Below are 18586 nucleotides of genomic sequence, written 5' to 3' on the forward strand. Positions count from 1 at the left end.
TTTATAAAATATTCGAAATGCTTAATTGTTCAAAATTAAAGTCGATGGGAACGATTCATTATGTTTTACCTATTGTTTTTGCCTATTTTCCGCTGTCAGTTGATTTACCAGTGCAATGACAGGAGTGTAAAATTGCTTTTGATTGGTTCGTTTGCGGAAAAGTGTGTGGTGTAGGAAATAACAAGAAAGTTTCGGGAATCCGAAATATAAAATATTTCAAAAAGAAAATCTTTTGAATTAGGCGTATTGTAATGTCGGGCTTAATTTCGATAACAGTACGGCGTCTACCGCGCGATGTCCTTAAACTGGGTATGCAAGCTGCACTTATTCAGGAGGTATGTATTCATAAAATATATGTACTAGTGATGCGAAAACAGTACAGAGCAAGTGTAGAAATTTGGAGGCTAATCCGGAGTAAAGACAGTATTTGCATCTGATGGTTATGTAACATATCAAAAAATTCTGAAACTTTAAATGAAAATGAATCGTTTTGTTTCACTTAAGGATTTTCATGTATATCACATGACGTTACAAATCTGTTGTGCAATCAATTTTTGTTCAGATCAACTATGATCTCTTGTTTCTCTTTTAGGTTAAATCAGCATGTGTAATACGCCAATTTTCAAAATTGGCAGTGGTAACACAAACCCAGGCCATTACAAGAAGTGGAGTCCTTTCTACTGTCGAATACCCCTCTCAAAGGTAATATTGAACTTATAAATGTTTTCGAAGAAAATGTAACGAAAATGGTTTTAGAGCTTTCAGTGCTTTTGGAACTCAAGGTTTTCACACAACTAGTAATTTGTGGACCACTGAGACGGTAAAAACTCCTCCTTTCCCTGAATCCGTAGCCGAAGGAGATGTCAAGTGAGTGAGCATTTTTAATCTTATATGTTATAAAGTATATTTAATGAAGTATAATCGCATGATGTTATTTAAAACCGGTCTGTGTTATTAAATTTTGGTTTTAAATCTAAAAAAAGCGGTACAGATAAATTAGCAAAGTGATATAAAATATTAGGAGGCTGTCAATATTTTTATATATACTATCTGGTTAAATTCGACTCGGACTGAACCATTTAACCTGCAACTACGCAACTAAATGCACTATAACTAAGCTCCACGTTAAGATACAAAACTGTAATTTGGTACCACAATCCATTAGGAAGGGGCATCTGTGGTTTGAAAATATTTAAAACGTACTTTAGTTTAATTCGGAAAATATGTGAAATAGGTTCATGAATTATTTCAGGGCCATACACAACATATAATAATTTTTGTTATATTAGCAGAATTTATGCTGGAAATGTCGATGTGTGTTATCTTCACGAAATTGCGTTGAAATATGTTCTTGAGTATACTTGCGTAATGCCAAACTTTTATGCAATCAGTCCAGTTCCCTAGCTCCAATATACCCGATATAGCTATTTCCTTTTCCACCTGACATTAATCCGTTTATGTTGGCCGAAATGTGTGATATTTTAATGAAATGAACTGCACAAGTTTTTAATTTATGTGTCTAAGCGCTGAATGGAATTGGTTTAAACCTCATTTCATTAAAATAATGAATTTCGATAAATTAAATATAGCCTCTTCGTTTGAGTTTATATCACACATATGTTATTTCATTTGATGATGAGCTTAAAATAATTCTCACTGACACAAAGTAATATATAGAAATAAAACTAAATGAGTCTATGACCTTCAATATAACGTAAATAAGATACCAAATGATTGATATCTTTTCATGCTTCCGTCGAATAATGAATGTTGCATTCAACATTGCATCGCAACATTGTTTAATATAAAGTTTTGCCAACACCTGAAAGTTTTTTTCCGGCTTTGTTCCTAGCAAATTGGGAGAGTATAAATTGTTCCTATTACTCAGAGCCTATTTTGCAGGCGATAATAAAGATTTATATTAAAATTCTTTACATACTATTTAATACCGTAGGTATATGTATACATAATAAAATTTTTTAATATACCCTCAGAAAGCTCTAAATTAAATAGTAATACTCTTTTTTAGGTTTACTGTTAAAGTTGGAGATTATGTGGCTCAAGATCAGGTTGTTATGGAAGTTGAAACCGATAAAACTGCAATGCCTGTCCCCGCGCCTTTCGGTGGTGTAATTCGTGAGATATTAGTGGAAGATGGTGTGACAGTAAAAGCCGGTCAACCTTTGTTCAAAATAGAAAAGGCGGACGGTACGCCAACTGCCGCTGCCGCTGCACCGGCAGCTGCAGCACCTCCAACTCCGAAACCTGCTGCTCCTGCACCCGCTGCTGCAGCACCACCACCAAAACCAGCTCCTCCGGCTGCAAGACCACCACCTGCAGCAAGAGCTGCTCCACCATCACCACCACCTAAGCCCTCAGCACCTGTGGGCCAAATTCCAGTTGCTTCTGTGCCACCTGCTCAAGCTGCGCCACAAATAAAGGTTCCACCAAGTGATTATTCGCGTCAGATTACCGGTACCCGAACCGAACAACGTGTGAAAATGAATCGAATGCGCCTAAAAATTGCTTCCCGTTTGAAGGATGCACAAAACACAAACGCCATGTTGACCACATTCAATGAAATCGATATGAGGTAAGTACTGCTAAAGTTGCTTACAAAACGGTTTTATGAAACAATTGTTTGTCATTTATACATTATCTTAGGTTATAATTACAGATTTTTCCTTCTTTTACGTCTTCATTTAAAAAATCTTTTTCAATTATTGAAACTTTTTATTAATTTAAATTACAATAAAAATATCTTTTTTTTAGTGCTGCCATGGAATTTCGTAAAGCTAATCTAGATGCTTTCCAAAAGAAATTTGGGATCAAGATTGGATTTATGTCTATATTCTCTAAAGCTTCTGCTTACGCATTACAAGATCAACCCGTAGTTAATGCTGTTATTGACGGACAGGTAATTCTAGAATAGCATTTAAGCTGAACATTTTTATTTCATTTTAAGTCAGTAACTGCTTAAAGTTCCAATTTTATTTATATAATTTTAGGAAATCGTGTATCGCGATTACGTGGATATTTCAGTGGCTGTAGCTACGCCCAAAGGTCTTGTCGTTCCCGTGATAAGAAATGTCGAAAGTATGAATTATGCGGATATTGAAATTGCCTTGGCTGCACTTGGAGAAAAAGCAAAACGGAATGCAATCGCCATTGAAGATATGGATGGTGGAACCTTCACCATCAGTAATGGAGGCGTGTTCGGTTCGTTGATGGGAACGCCAATTATCAACCCTCCCCAAAGTGCTATATTGGGCATGCATGGCATATTTGAGCGACCAGTTGCGGTAAAGGGACAAGTGAGTAAAACGTTTTTTATGTAAAATCAAATTAATTGATTAATTTCAAATTCACAGGTTGTTATACGTCCAATGATGTATGTTGCTCTTACTTACGACCATCGACTGATTGACGGGCGTGAGGCTGTAATGTTCTTGCGTAAAATCAAGGCTGCCGTAGAAGATCCTAGAATAATGCTGGCTGGATTATAAATTCAATTTCATTGACAAAATTCAAAGAAAATCGCTTAAAGCTCTGATTAAAAATGGAATATGTCTAACATATAAATATTTAACGAATTGCAAATATGCCTTAGATTTTTATTTATTTTGGTCTTAAACTCATTTGTTGTTTTACGTCTTCGTTTAAAAAAAAATCATTTTTAGTTATTGAAGTTCTTTTTTTTTATTAATTTATTAACAAAAAAATGTATTATTTACTTACAATTTATTCACATATACGCTTTTATGCTAAAATTTCTATCACATTTTCTTTATTTAAAGTCGGTGTTCTAATTGATGTGCATTAAATATTTCCTCAACATGTACATATATTTATTACACCTATCACGTATTTATTGTAAATGGACATTGCTAAAAATATATTAATCCAGTCGAGAAGCTAACGAAAATTTGGTGAAGAAAATTATTTTTATTAATTAATATAACCTATAACGAAATTGTTGTTTACGCTCTAATTGACAGAAGAGCTTAAAAATTAAAAACGTGTATAAGTGCGTTTGTTTTGTTGAATTTTATTCGGCACAAAATTTGTAATTCTATTGAATCAAGGTGTGACTTTGCTCACTCAGTTTCGAGTGATGCAAAATCCTTTCATTAACATTATTGTCAAGAATAATAGAAAACATCTACATCTACCATTCTTGCATTATTTTTAGAGTTCAAATACGAGGGTGGTATGATGCTTACTTAGCTTACACTTGAAGCGGTAAATAAATTAAAATACTATCAAAAAATTTTCGAAGGCGATAACCTCAATTTTGTCTGGCGGGTGACATTTTCAAATTTGGAAATAATAATAAATACAATAAATACACTGTACAGCAGCAGTTGGAAGCCTAATTTGAAGGTGAGACCCGATGTGTTGTGATGGTGGCCATTTTCTTTTCGACGAACGGGATCACATATCCTGAATTTGATAAAATAGTTACCATCACCTATCCGGCAAACAGAAACGCTGTGTACAGTTGTAGTAGTTTTCGAGGCACCCGGGCAAAGTGATGTTTGATTTCCTTTCCAAAATCATGAACCGAATCATTGATTGATATTGCCTTTTTGCATTTGTCTAAAATTTGCTGACACAACCCCTTCCACATGCGGTGAGAACAAAAGTACGAGAGTATATGTGACCGCTCTCGTAACTCAACTTTTGAATTGTGTGTCACCTTGAGGATACGCCTTTTGTTTTTCTAACGGTTGTTATATACCATGAAAAAACTGAATTGCATAAGAATGGGATTTTCCACAACAAAATGCTTAGAACGGCACAACGAATTGATTTCGCGATGTTTGTTTCATCGTTATCATTTGAATACTATTCGTCGTCATGAATCTTAAGTCTTCTGATTTACAGATTTAATCAATAAAAGAATAAAAATGAGTAAAATTCACTTTGGTCAGTGAGTGCCAACAAATGTACACATGTACGTACATATGTATGTTTATTTTTATGGGAATAAAATCTGTTCCTCATTTTTACCGAACTTAATTGTTGTTTTGAGACACTCAAATTCCATTTTGCAATTAGTTTACTTCTTGATTTTGTTTGGTTTTTGTTTCTTCATACCTTTCTCATATCAACATTTTCATTAACGTCGAGATTAAAAACAGACGTATCTTTCTCCTACAGTCGCACTGCTGTTTTGAAACCTTTTGTGGTACATATGGGGAAAACTTTTCCGGATCCAATGACATGTTCATGTATTTCCGTAATTAACATGTTTACACATATATTATTCGTACTTTTGGCTTTCACAGACCTTTGCCACTGGACACTTATTAGGCATTTTTCAAATTCATTGCGCAATATTTGCAATAAATTAAAGCGGTTGTTGTTCTGTAAAAATTTGCAGCCATCACACCAGTGGTTGAGAGCCCGTAGAGCTTTTATTATCTTAGGTCTAGTTTGTAGCGGAATTGAACAATTTATGAATGATATACTTGTATGGTGTCATTGTTTTGTAAGTGACTGCTATTTAGTGTAAGTAAATATAAATATACTCAATTGAACGCTCTACAAAAACACAATTACCTAAGTTGTGACATATTGAGTATGGTCAATTGAAATTAAAAGGTTTAAGATACAGATACTACTGACTCACATAAACATATTTATTTGTATTTTCATATATTAAAAAACATAATATTTCATTAAATACTTTCAATCAATTAATTTTCACAGGTTATAACAGTTTAGTGCACCTAACGGTTGTTTGCTTATAAAAATATTCAAAATCAATGATAAATAAAGAGAGAGTGTCCCAGCGTGCCCATTCGTTTATCTTGCCCAGGTGGCGCTTAGTCATTCACTAGAAACTACTTGTATGTCCTTAATGTTATTCGGCAAAGGGATTATTTTAATGAGCTCGGAGGTTTGCCTGTCGCTTCACGTCCGCTGTAACTGAAGAGGTTTGTGTAGACTTGCTGGTATAATTTTTTTTGTAAGTACTATATATTTAATATTCGGTCTGTCCCTAGACCTCTACTACATATTTCTTTTCTTTTGTTGTTGTTGAAATTGGGCTGAAATGGAGAGCATTGAACGGTGTTACATAAATTGCTGCCGCTGATTAGAATGCTTTCATGCGGTCTACCGATATGAAAAAAAGCAAAAAAAATTGATTTAATATGTTATCGAATGCGCTTTCTCTACAACAAATGTTCAAACTGTCTGCGATTCATAAAACTAGTGCGAATTTTGTTTAAATGTGCTATCTCTTTTAAATATGCTAATGACTTAATGCCAAATGAGTTATAATACCTGCGGAGAAATATGTTTGTGATTGTTTTCTTCAATACATACGAAGATTATGTAGCAAACGTATGTACATATGTATGTATTTTGAAATTTTCCTTGGCGCTGTCGAGGTGAAAATTTATATGAGATGTGTTCAGAAAATATCGGTGTTTAAATGAGCTAAGCCTCAGTAAATAATCACACCACTCTACTCGTCAAAAATTGACGCACCCTAATAATGCCCACTACATACTCACCAATCCACCACCCCAGATACTCACCACAACTGCTCCCGCGCGCATCTATTTCGACTCGACACCACTCCGCACGCATCTTATACATTCGTTTTTGTCTACGGGTCTGTGCGCCAGATCAACTTTTCGACAACAACGATCCTGCTACTCGTGCCGATTATAGCTCGTCGATCGACATCGGCCCAAAATAATACTTAAAAAAAATGTATTAACAATAGTAACTGGATTTTATATGTAATAAAATATTGTACACGAGAAAAATCGCATTTTTATTCATAATTTTAAACGCGAGTGTATTGAAGTGTCAGCGTTTTTACAGTGGTGGGTGCTCCCATATAAGTTGTGTATCGTTTTAATCAATCGCAATGACAATGAGCTATCACGCATTTAGTACTTTTCAACAAAACCGTTATATGGGGAGTGACATGGTTACTATCCGATTTCCCCTCAATTCTCATCCTCAGCAGGTTTGGTTCATTGAATCATTTATTATTTATAATATTGAAGCAATAACAAAATACAATAATAACTAACACAATAAGATTTGGAAGAGATTCTGTTGGAATATCGTAGTCTTCAAGACTACATCATACTTTGACAATAGTTTTACTAATTCCAAAAAATTGCATTTTTTTTAAGTATTGTCCTTTATCATGTCCACGAAACGCCAAGTTTTGTTTAGCCAGAAATAAAGTTATATGCAGTAATCCATCAATTGCATAGCTGCATCATCTATTGTTTTATTAAATTTTAGTCTCATTTCTAAGGTTTTTCATTTCTCAAGATTTTCTAGATGTTCATTTGAACATTCGTGGGCAGCTACTTTCGGATTTAATTTCCACCACTTTTGAAATTCAGTCGTAAATGTTTCCGCATTGGTATTATTGGCCATAGCAAATAAACGACAGCAGAAACAGTACAGGTTTTTAGAGTTGAGGGAATAAACCATCCATGACCATAGGATTTTTTCACCATTTAGGCATAATTTTATGGATTTACGTGTATGAGTCCGAAAATAAACAGCAGTCGATTGTGTGGACGTTTCAAGATGAGTCGAATCCAACAAAAGTTGTTCGCGCACGAAGCATTTTCGAACAAATGGTTGGTAAATTCTGAGTGATACACAACCATTTGTTTGCCAGTTGTCTTTCAAAAATGCATTTTATTGGTGATACCTCACTCAGAAAGGCAAAAGTGCTGCTACAATTGGTTCAAACGCATACAGAAGCGTATAAATCTTAATGGAGAATATTTGGAAAAACAATTAAGCGAGATGATTAATATTTTTTTTGTTCTTTAATTCCAAAATATAAAAGCCAACCTTCGTATGAGAAGAGGAGCAAAATGTAGTAAGGAAACTAAGTACGCGTAGAACTTATAATAACATATTCAATACATAAGTTAATAAGATACTAAAGGCTCTTGATATTTGAAAACTGCGAGAGTACCAAATGTTCGGTTACACCCTTCCTTACTTTAAATATTTAACTTAATTATTAAAATAAGATCTAATTGTCGGCCGCACTCACAGCTACTCCTTTCAATAAATTTTGTAAGCTTACAAAGCCAAAAACAGGCCGATAGCTGAATTCTATTGAATTATTACGTGGTATTTGCTCATCACTTTTTCTACTATATTATATTATAACACAAACAGGTGAATACATCTGAATAAAGGTGGACATCATACACAGATCTTGTATATTTCCTGGCTTGGAGTCTTTACCATACCATAGGACGTGGAGAAATGATATTGAACTTTTAACTAGCACAGTGGTTGGCACTGCTTTCCATAAACCAATTAATAAATCTGAAAGTATTATTAAATGTTATTTTTATTTTATTTCCGTGGCTTCCATAACATAACAGCATTCGAATTCCGGCAAATAGTACAAAAAGGATAAGAGTTCATGTACTATTTGGTTAAAATTAGTATAATTAGAATAATTAACAGTTTATATATCCCTCATTTAACGCACAGAAGATCTGAACTGTTTTTATCACATGAGTGCAATAAAAGAAAAAAAATTTGATAAAAGTGCTCTCCTATGTTAGCGTAACTATGAGCAGTAAATATGTTGATAGAGTACCTTACAGTCTAGTACTTACAGTATTCCCAGCGATTTCGATTTAGAAAAAATCTCCATATCCAAAATTAAAGTAAATTATACGGAAAAGGTTTGAGTTGAGATTGTTTGTTTTATTAGGAGCAAATTGATTTGTACAATTGTATATTATAATTCGATACAGATTTAGATTAGAACAGCATAACTTTAATTTTAATCTACTTTTTTATTTGATAGTGTTAACAATTTTTGAATACTTTACTTATATTTGAATTAGCATGCAGTAAATATGTATGTAGACCGGAAATTCTAGATCTATCAAAGAGATTGGATAACATTTTATTGATTGTTACTAACATCTATATAATTTTGTATATATATTGAAAATAAAGAATATATGTAAATAATGCAACAATCGTCTCATCTAAAATGTTTGCGAATACAAAATTGGTAAGAAGAGAACATTTTAGACAAAAGGATTGGCATTCATAATTTTAGCGCTGCATACAAGCTCTTTTAAAATCACCTGCATGGCATGACCAGCTTAATTTTTGATGATTAAAAAGGTCATCGATTTTGGCTTTTTTCAGAAATATTCACGAAGTTTAGCACATTTTTGCCTTTATTCTACTCGTGTTATGGCGACTGCAAAATGTGTCCACAATTGAGGGGATACAGAGTGTAGTTACGTTATATTTTCTCATTCGATAATGTTTTCGATTAGTCCTTGTACCATATTGAGTTTTAGTAGTGATAACAATTGTGGCCATCTTGGTATTTTTGTTTCTTTGACAATTCTTCTGAATTTGTTTTTTTTTTGTTGTTTCCATATGAGCTGAACCAATTAAACTATATTGTACGCTTTACCATACAAAATACTAATCATACGTATAAGGATTAACTTATTTTCGGTGTTTGTTCGAATCTTTAAAATATTGCTAGTGTGTTTAATTTATTTCATTTTAGTTGCCTCGATAATTTATCAATTATTTACTTTTTTATTGCTTACATATATTTACATACATATATGTGAGTGTATGCATTTCGCTTTCTGGCACGTGGGCACAAAGCGCTTTTTCGTTCGTTGCGTATTTAAAGCAATTACACTGGGTATCCCCCCTGATGATTCTTTACCGTACAATCAAACAGTATTTGATTTCGTAAGGCAATCTCTCTAGACAGATCCCAACCACATATTTGGAAAATCATTGACGCCGAAGAAACTACGAAAGTGAGTCCACAGCCAGTGAATATCAAAATATTTGTGTGTACAATGATGATTTTGTGGTGAACTACCGAACTAGTGAGGGTCTTCTGAACTGCACTGAACTGAATTTACTCATAATAACAATTTTGGTCCCATCCGCTTTTGCTTATGAATTTGTCAAAACCTTAAAGAAACTATGTATATAAAATGAAAGCGTATTCGCTAATAAATATTTATGTATAAATGCTTGTTTACGTGTGCTGCGGAGGATAATGCTGATAGAAATTGATATCGAAATAAGTTACTTTAGCTTGGCGAATTTTCATAAAAAATACGAATGCGAATAAATCGTCATTTTAAAATTAGGCTTTGAATGAGAAAAAGGTATGAATTTATGTATATACATATACATATGTATGTATATAGTATATCATTCGGTTAGCTTAGATAAAACCATTATGCGTGTCACCAAATTCGTTGCCGTTGATGGAGTACATACATGTAATTGTAGGTATATGCAGGAAGTGAATTTGAGAGCAATTTTGCTATAAATTTAGTATTTTCTTATTCTTTGAATGCTGTCTTTGCAATTGCATTCTTTAGTGTTGCCGCGGTCTTGCTGCTGGTTTCTTTGGTTGCTGTCTGCCATGTTCAATAGAAATATTGTAATTTCATTTGCAGCGGCTTCATGTCATTAGCTTGCCAAATGGGCGGGTTGGCAGTGATTGGGAGGTGGAATAGTTGAATACGATAGCACGATACAGTGCTATGTGAATGAGCTTGGCCTGCTGTTGGCTTGTTGGCTAGAGACTGCGCATGGCCATAGTGTGAGTTTGAACGTTTTTTGGGGTTTATATTTTATTGATAGCAATTACTGCGACTGCTGCTGGTTCATAAATTTATTATGGAAAGTTTAAATGCTGCTGTGTGTGATTTTGTAGCTTATGTTTTGCTTATGCTGTCGAAGCTGTTACACATTGCTGCTTTTGGATTGTTTGCTCAATAGCAAATTCGATGTTGTCGATGATGTTGAGTTATACTCATATGTGCATGTGTGTGCGTTTGTAAGTATTTGGGTTTGAAAGATTGTATAAAAAGCGCTTGACTGCCAGTCTGACGGTGAATCTGATTTGAATCTGCGGCATGTGTTGTTTTATTTTTGTTTATTTATTTGATGAAAGTTCGTCGTAAATATGTTTCTGAGGGTTCTTTTGCCTCGACTACGCTTTTGTTTCCACACTTATGGAATTACTTGAGTTCAATTTGTTTTTGATGTTGTAGTTTTGCTATTTTTTATGCTATGCTATTAACTTCTGCATATGTGTGTGGATTTGTGAGTAAAATATGTGCCCGTATATTATTAATCCAGATTTACAGATTTTCTTCAAGAAATTTGACCACAATTTAAGAACGTTGCCAAAGTTGAATTTTCTTTCGGAATAAATTTAATATTTTAGTTGTGCATGTTGACCGACGAAGGTAAAATTTGTGTAGAGATGCGGTAGTCATCGTTTTTTGATGTAAGTCAGAAGTTGCGTTTGATTTGAATTTCATCATTTTATCGTTTGTGTTGAAAGTTCTGTCAAATAAACGAGCTTTTTGCTTTTCCACTTGGATAAGTAATTGAATGAGATTTTCAGTTTTTGACATTTACAGACTTCAGTGCTGTTTGACTGTGTTTGATTGACTATCACGAATTATGGTAGTTAGTCATTTGGAGTTTCGAGTTGAAATTTGGGTTCAAATAATTCTGTTAGATATTGCATAATGCTTAGCTACTCTGTTAGTCTTTTAAATTTTACTATTATACTTTAAACGGTTTTAAGAACTCAAAATTTACTGCTAAAGTGTTTTCTTATTTAGAATTTTGTTTTTGTTTGGTACTTTTTGTGTTGCCATTTTAAGATGACTTTGTCTTGTTGAGCCGAGTTGCTTGCCAAAGTGGATTTTTTATTGCGTTTTTCCGGGGAGTTGTAATGAGCTTTGTAGTTGACTAATGCCAGAGGAGTATGAATTTGAAATTTCTTGCGTTTGTCGCATAACGACTTCCGTTCTGCCGCATAGGGTAATTTATGTCTCTGTTAATATGTATAATAATGTACGCTTTATAGTCACTTTAATTTTGTTTTATAGGTCGCTTTTTGTTGCCATTGTGCATATACATATATTTTCTACAATTTGGTTATTCAAGTATGCGAGAATTACAATTTTGAATTTTGTTTTTTTATAGAGTTGCTTTTGGAAGTTTCAATTTCATTTCATTTTTCAGATTCATCAGATTTATTTAAAGGAAATTATTTTTGTTTTTCGTTAGATTGATTTAATTTTGATCAGAATAATTACTGAATAGTTAAATAAGCAAACAAAATGTATATTGCTTTTGGAAAAGAAATAGCCGAAGACATTGCGTTATCACATTTTTGTGTTTTGAATTGAAATTGTTTGTTTTTTTAAATTGCTTCTCAATTTTTAGAAACTTTCATTTGTGCCAAAGATAAGTGCGTAAGCCGCTACGATCGATGAATTTAGAAAAGTCTAAAAATAAATGTTTAAATTATTAAATTTGCAGTTTTTTAGATTAAGATTTTGCTTCCTATATAATATAAAGTATTAAGATTTGTTCCTTTCATAAATTACTGATACAAATTTTAGGTGCATGAAATTATTTTTTGGATTTATATAGTAAATGTTTTTATATTCCCCTTTTCATTTTAGCCTTTTTTTTATGTGAGTTAATTACTATCATTTAAAATATTTAAACAAATAGGCATATATGTATACCTAAAGGTCAGTGTAGTCAGTATATGTCCTCTAAGATGCCACACTATTTTTTGTTAAACTTTTGAACTTAAATGTCTTCAGATTTTTCTAAAATAATAAAATATATAAAATTAATTCCTATTTTTCCATGAACATCGCAGAATTTTGTTAAAATGCATGTAGAGCAAAATTTATAAAACTATTTTAAATTGTGAATTATAAAAAAATATGCATTCATTTATAATTTAGATTTATATTTGATATTCCTTTAGGATTTAGAATCCGTAAAAACAACGTTCAACGTTTTTAGTAAGCTGCCGAAGAGGATTTTTGTTTAAAAATAACTAATTCAATCAATATGCATATGTATATGATTTCCGCAATTTCAAAATTTTGGAAATGGTTAATTTCGAAATATTAAATTCTTTAAAATACATTAATTTTGTTGTTTGAAAAACGAAAGACAAATGTTTTTGCTCAACTAAAATCATGACTGATTTTTAAATTAATTTTATAAATTTAACAAAATATTTTATGATCAAATATTAATTTTGATAATAATATGTGAAAATTTTGAATTAATTTTGAATTCGATATTAAAATTTTTAATCATATATAGGAAAGTTTATTTTTTATTTGAAGTAAACAAATTACTTATTTTTCAAGTTCAAAAGATAGTAGTAGTAATTTAAAGATTTTCAATAATTTGTTTTAAAGTGAAAATTTTTGTTCTTTGAATGTGAATTTTTAACAAAGTTTAGCTTGCATAATGTAGCGTAAATATATTAAAAATGGCTTGATTTAAGTTCTTCGTATTTAATCGAAATAATAGAAATAGTGTCTAGTTTAAATGCTTCGCTTAATAATTATAAAAAAAAAATTAGAGAAAACGAAAGACTTTTTTTAGATATTTTGCAGATATAATAAAAGTTGTTCTAATGGAAGGTTTTAATTCAGTAACTTCATCAAAGGTAAAGTTTTAATTAAGTGAATTTATCAGAAGTAATTTTTTAATACCTAATCGGAGCGCTTTGAGCTTTTAATGGCGAACCGGTTCAAAAGTTAATAGTGGCTATATCCGCAAATCCTAGTCTTGCAGATGATTAAATATTCCGAACGTCAAGAAAATATATGTGAAATGCTTATAAATTTTGGTAATTGCGAAATATAATAATAGGAATTTTGTAAAATATTTAGTGTGTGTGAATAGCTTCATTAAAATTCATTAGATATCAGTAGATTTGTTTTTAGACTTCAAGTATTAAAGACGTATCTAGGGCTTTTGCCGTTGTATAAAAATTTCTTTTAACATTTTGCATACTTCTTGAAAATCATAAACCCTAAAATTAAAAAATTCGAGCACTATTGGTTCAATCACTTCAACATTAGCAAATTGCTAAAAGAATTTTTTCAATTACTCTTTCAATCTTTCAGATTTTTTTCATTCTAGTCGGGATTGCCGGTCTATTTCAATCTTCATTGACATCCAAGAAGCGGCTGCCATTTTATTTGAGACGAAAATTCTGCGTAATGGTGATATTGGCGGAGAGGAAATGGTGGTGGAAATTTCCACAAACAATTTTGAGTAAATAAAAGATTCACTAACTTTTTACGTACAAATAGTACATGCTCATGTCAAACGAAATCATAATTTTTAAACCATAACTATTGCAAGTTAAATTTTGGTAAATTTTAAATTTTCTACAGCTTCTTGGATGTCCATGAAAAAGTTGAATACACTGTTTTGGTGTGAACATATTTTGCTATTTTGTCACTAATAATAATTTTTCTTGAACTACATCATTTATGGATAATGGCTTAAAGTACATTCGCTTTGGAGTGCCCTAGAAAGCGTTTTTTTGCGCCTGATATCTGCTGAATGACACTTCGTATGGTTCGCGCCATTTTTGTTTTTTTTTCTGTTTGGTTATAATACAAATTTTGATTATAACAAAAGCTCACCTCAATTTTGGATTTCCGTGTCACATTTATATTTATATATTTCATGATGCTTAATTTATATGCAATGCGAATTAACCGATAATAATTTAGTCACAGCCAAAACACTAGCCAAAACTATCCAAAATCTATGCATTGCATTTCAACCACATTACTAAGCACAAAATTTGTTTTCTTGGCTTTTGTTCGAAGTGCAAGTAGTGTTGGTGAGAGAGTCCGTGATGATTCTTAAAAGTATTGGTGCTTTTGTTCAAGGGGTTGAAGAGATCTGTCTGTAGCTGGGATGATGCCTTTATCTCTGTTCTCTTGAGTCTTCTTTTGAGGGGAAATTAGCTCTCGCCTTTGTATGTGTTGTAGTAGTAGTTGTATATGAACGGGGTAATTTATCTTTGCATGGATTTTATTTGGTTCTCCGTTGTTTCTCCTGCGCATTTCTCCACGAAAGCCACATTTCTTCGCCGCATTAAAATGAGTTTGAAAGTATCTTCATATTACTTTCGTTTTGCTACCAAATGTGAGTCAAATTCTTCATTTTAAGTTCAAACTCATTTGTGAGAGTATTTTGTTGCGAGATGCTTCAAAGTTGTATGAAAAATGTTTTAAACGGATTTTGAAATTCATGTTCGATGTACATATGTATGCGGAATTGCAAATTTTAATATGACGAAGTTGAAATGTTTCGTTGAGTTTCAATTGATCGTGTTTAGCGTACGCTCCTTGGGTTAAATTAAAGAGTTCCTGGGGAAGAAAACGTAAGCATAAGTATTATTGCAAGCACAGAAAAAGTTTAAAAAAATAATATGCCATATTGAAAATGCTGATTAGAAGAGTTAGAAAATGTTAATTTTTTCTCTATTTAAAAAGCATTTCAAATATTAGTCTTCATTTATTAATGATGTGCATTTAATAATAAGAATTACACGTACCTGTAAATGGAAAAACATTATATTAGATTCAAATTCTCTTTTATAGAACACAGAATGATTTAATGGTGGAGCATTGTCCTTGGAACTGACTTTCGTTGAATAATTCATTTTTAAAATAATATACTTATTGTTGTTTGCTTTTAAAACTTCTTCTTCGTAGATTTATGTATTTAATAATTGTTAAATTTGCTGAAAACTGTTTTTACCGCTTAAATGGTCTTCACGTTTTATTGAGTTTCTGTTTTTTATTATAATTTTTGAGATTTAAATTTTTATTTTTATTTTATTATTTCTTTTATTTAATATTTCATAAATGTGTATCTGACTTTTGTTATTGCAATTTAGTACATGGCTCGAGAAATACATGTCAACACTGATGCGTTAAATTCACACGAATATACTAAAGTGAAAATTCCAACACAACGTCAGGATCTGTGTGATCCTGTCACGTCGACTGAATCCACTATGATGTTGGCTGATGTTGAGTGTTTGAAGATCGAAATGAAACTGATCGTAACTGCGTAAAATATGGGCTTTATAAAGTTCTCGGTATAATAGAACGAAAGCCGCATAAAAAATGCACAAACGCAAGGACATTGAATGCATACGCACAGGAACAATGGACAATAAGGTAGACACAGTTGATATTCGCCTCCCTTTGAAACTTGAAATACATGTTTATCGTAGTAAAACAACAGATCAGAATGAATTTGTATAAAAGTTCAATGATTTTGCTTTATGCTGAATAGAGAATGGTAAATTTTTGGTGGTGTGAAAGTATGCATGCGTTAAATGTATAGCTACCGCACGGCAGAGCACACCTGGACCAAAAGCTGGACCAGCATCAATTACTAGCACCCGTATTAGTAAACAATAGAAGCATAGATGAATTAAAACCAGTTGTGCTTGTTGCACGGAAGGGTAACGGCATTTTCGCTCAACATCCTTGACCATTGATCTGTCTACCGCTTTTCAATACTCAGTACTGAATGAATATAACATTGAATATGAGATAATAAAAAATATGTGTCTACTTTTTAGGAAGAAATGCAATAATTTGTCCTGTCTGGCAATAAAAACTGGTTTCCTCGTTGATCGTTGATATTTAATATATTTGAAAGAAAAAAAATTTGCGATGCTATTTATTGCTTTTTGAATCGTCTGTACCTTTACTACTCACTTTACAACTGCAAATTATTCACACTGTGTAGCAGTAAAAATTAATTAATTTTTTCTTTATAAATTTAGTCAAACTGCAGTTTTATAATACGAATTTATGATCTCGATGAAATATTTAGTAGAAACAATAATATACAATTGAAATTGTAGAGTTTTGAAAACAGGAAACACTATCATCATTTAAAGCTTAAATATCGAACAGACAAAATCGAATCCTAACAGATTTAATTTCAACTATAACACATACTTGAAAATGATATTAATAGGTAAATACTTTCGTTTGTTATGTTTTTTTTTTGGTATTGTTATACTCTCGCCTTATATTGCTGCAAAGGGGCTAAAGGGAAAAGGTGGGGACTCTCACCTAAGGTGGTTTTCTGGCTCTACGAAACCGTAGTTAACCCAATAATGTTCTATGGTGTGTTCGTCTAGTGGAGGGCTCTCGAAATGTCCACATTGGTCATAGCGGAATCGTTGAAAACTGCAAATCTAGCCAGGGGCGATCGAGTTGGACCTCCATTAATGTCTTGCGTTCTGGCTTTGGATCAATGAACCTTGCGTACACTCAGCTGACGCTGGTCGACGACCAACTCCTGTGCGACCGCGAGATTCTTCTGGCCAAGAGTGGATCGCAGGAGGTCGGGGGAATTTCTTGCCCTGAGCAAAGTGCATCTTGTCGCTATGGTAGGAGTGCCCATTGGACAGTGTCCAGTGCGGTACGGCTTAGAGTACTACCCGATGTTAGTTGCCAAAGTTGTATCTAGGGGGCGAGGTGGAAACAACCCGGTACTTTCTCCTCCACTGTCCGGCTTTTGCTAGGCTAAGATGGAAATATCTCGGCAATCACACCTTCGGCGGACCTGAATACTTAGCCGAAATGGATATTAGCCGTATTAACAAGTTTGTTATTGGCACAAAGCGTTTTGTCGACTTGTAAGGGTATTTTGATCCAGATGATAGGAGTTTTTTAGGTATCACAACGGACCAGCGTTTTAAGCTGTCCAAGTGAGATCCTTCTTGGGATCGACCTCCTAACCTATCCTAACCTACACCCTCGCAACAGGGTATAATAGTTTTGTTCATCTAACGGTTGTATGTATCACCTAAAACTAATCGAGGTACATATAGGTTTATATACATATGTATATAAATCACCAGGATGATGAGACGAGTTGAAATCCGGACGACTGTCTGTTCGTCCGTCCACTGGTCCGTGTAAGCTTGAGTAAAATTTAAGAGCTTAATGAAATTTGGTATACATTTTCCTTGTCACCATAAGAAGCTAAGTTGTAGATGGGCGTAATCAGACCACTGCCACGGTCATAAAACTCTAATAATCGAAAACCTTTAAATTGCCGTAACTATGTCGCAAATTTAGACACAATACTGTAATTTGGTACAACGAATAGCATTTTCCAGGGGCACCTCTGGGTTAAAACTCTTTAAAAACTGAACGTGGGTCCGTTACCTGTTAGGTTTAATGCATATATTATCTAAACTATTTAAGTTACATTATCTAAATTTGTTTAGGGCAAATCCTTTATACACCGTGTGAAAATATGTGAAATCGGATGATAACGCCGTCCCTCTCTCTTATAACGGTTTTGTTAAAAACTGCTAAAAGTGCGGTTAATCAATAAATAAATGCGTTAGAAACATTAAATTTACACCTGGGATGGTACAAAAGGCCTTAATAAAAGCCGGTGTCAAAAATTGAAAGAGGGGCGTGGCACCGTTCACCGTTAGTTGAAAACCCTTGTCTCGCCCAATTTCAACTAAATTCTGTATATAACATTATTCTAACATTCCTATGTCACAGAGAGTAAATGGGCGAATTTTATATTATATATCATCTAATTCTTTCATTTTCAAGTATACAAATGAAGCAACAATGAGTATATCGAGATAAAACTTTGCACAAGTAGTGGCTTCAAGGCATGCCACCTGTTCAAGCCCCCATACTCG

The 18586-nt window shown here is 33.0% G+C and overlaps 1 protein-coding gene, 1 long non-coding RNA gene and 1 pseudogene across 2 annotated transcripts; 1 reads left to right on the forward strand and 2 right to left on the reverse strand.

Moving 5' to 3' along the window:
* The first annotated feature begins 113 nt into the window (after nt 1–113).
* LOC106622058 (dihydrolipoyllysine-residue succinyltransferase component of 2-oxoglutarate dehydrogenase complex, mitochondrial) lies at nt 114–3925 on the forward strand. The gene is made up of 7 exons (XM_014241129.3): nt 114–335; nt 593–702; nt 757–867; nt 2030–2593; nt 2773–2917; nt 3009–3314; nt 3372–3925. Exons 1-7 carry the CDS (start codon nt 252–254, stop codon nt 3504–3506), a joined length of 1455 nt encoding a protein of 484 aa, XP_014096604.1. The 5' UTR covers nt 114–251; the 3' UTR covers nt 3507–3925.
* A 103-nt stretch (nt 3926–4028) lies between these two features.
* Nucleotides 4029–5579, reverse strand: LOC138857741 (uncharacterized; annotated as a pseudogene).
* A 3600-nt stretch (nt 5580–9179) lies between these two features.
* Nucleotides 9180–15931, reverse strand: LOC118682997 (uncharacterized). Its single transcript, XR_004978829.2, has 3 exons — nt 15443–15931; nt 14520–15254; nt 9180–12332 (listed from the first exon to the last, which is right to left on the reverse strand). It is a non-coding gene; the product is annotated as an uncharacterized lncRNA (long non-coding RNA).
* Nucleotides 15932–18586: the final 2655 nt, after the last annotated feature.

Source organism: Bactrocera oleae, chromosome 2 (genome assembly GCF_042242935.1).
Source record: "Bactrocera oleae isolate idBacOlea1 chromosome 2, idBacOlea1, whole genome shotgun sequence".
NCBI lineage: Eukaryota > Metazoa > Arthropoda > Insecta > Diptera > Tephritidae > Bactrocera > Bactrocera oleae.

Bases quoted from the DNA above. Each gene is read 5' to 3' on its own strand.
- LOC106622058 (XM_014241129.3), top strand. From the start codon at position 252: ATGTCGGGCTTAATTTCGATAACAGTACGGCGTCTACCGCGCGATGTC. The intron at 868-2,029 runs GTGAGTGAGCAT...ACTCTTTTTTAG, and splicing joins GTAGCCGAAGGAGATGTCAA to GTTTACTGTTAAAGTTGGAG. The intron at 3,315-3,371 runs GTGAGTAAAACG...TCAAATTCACAG, and splicing joins CAGTTGCGGTAAAGGGACAA to GTTGTTATACGTCCAATGAT.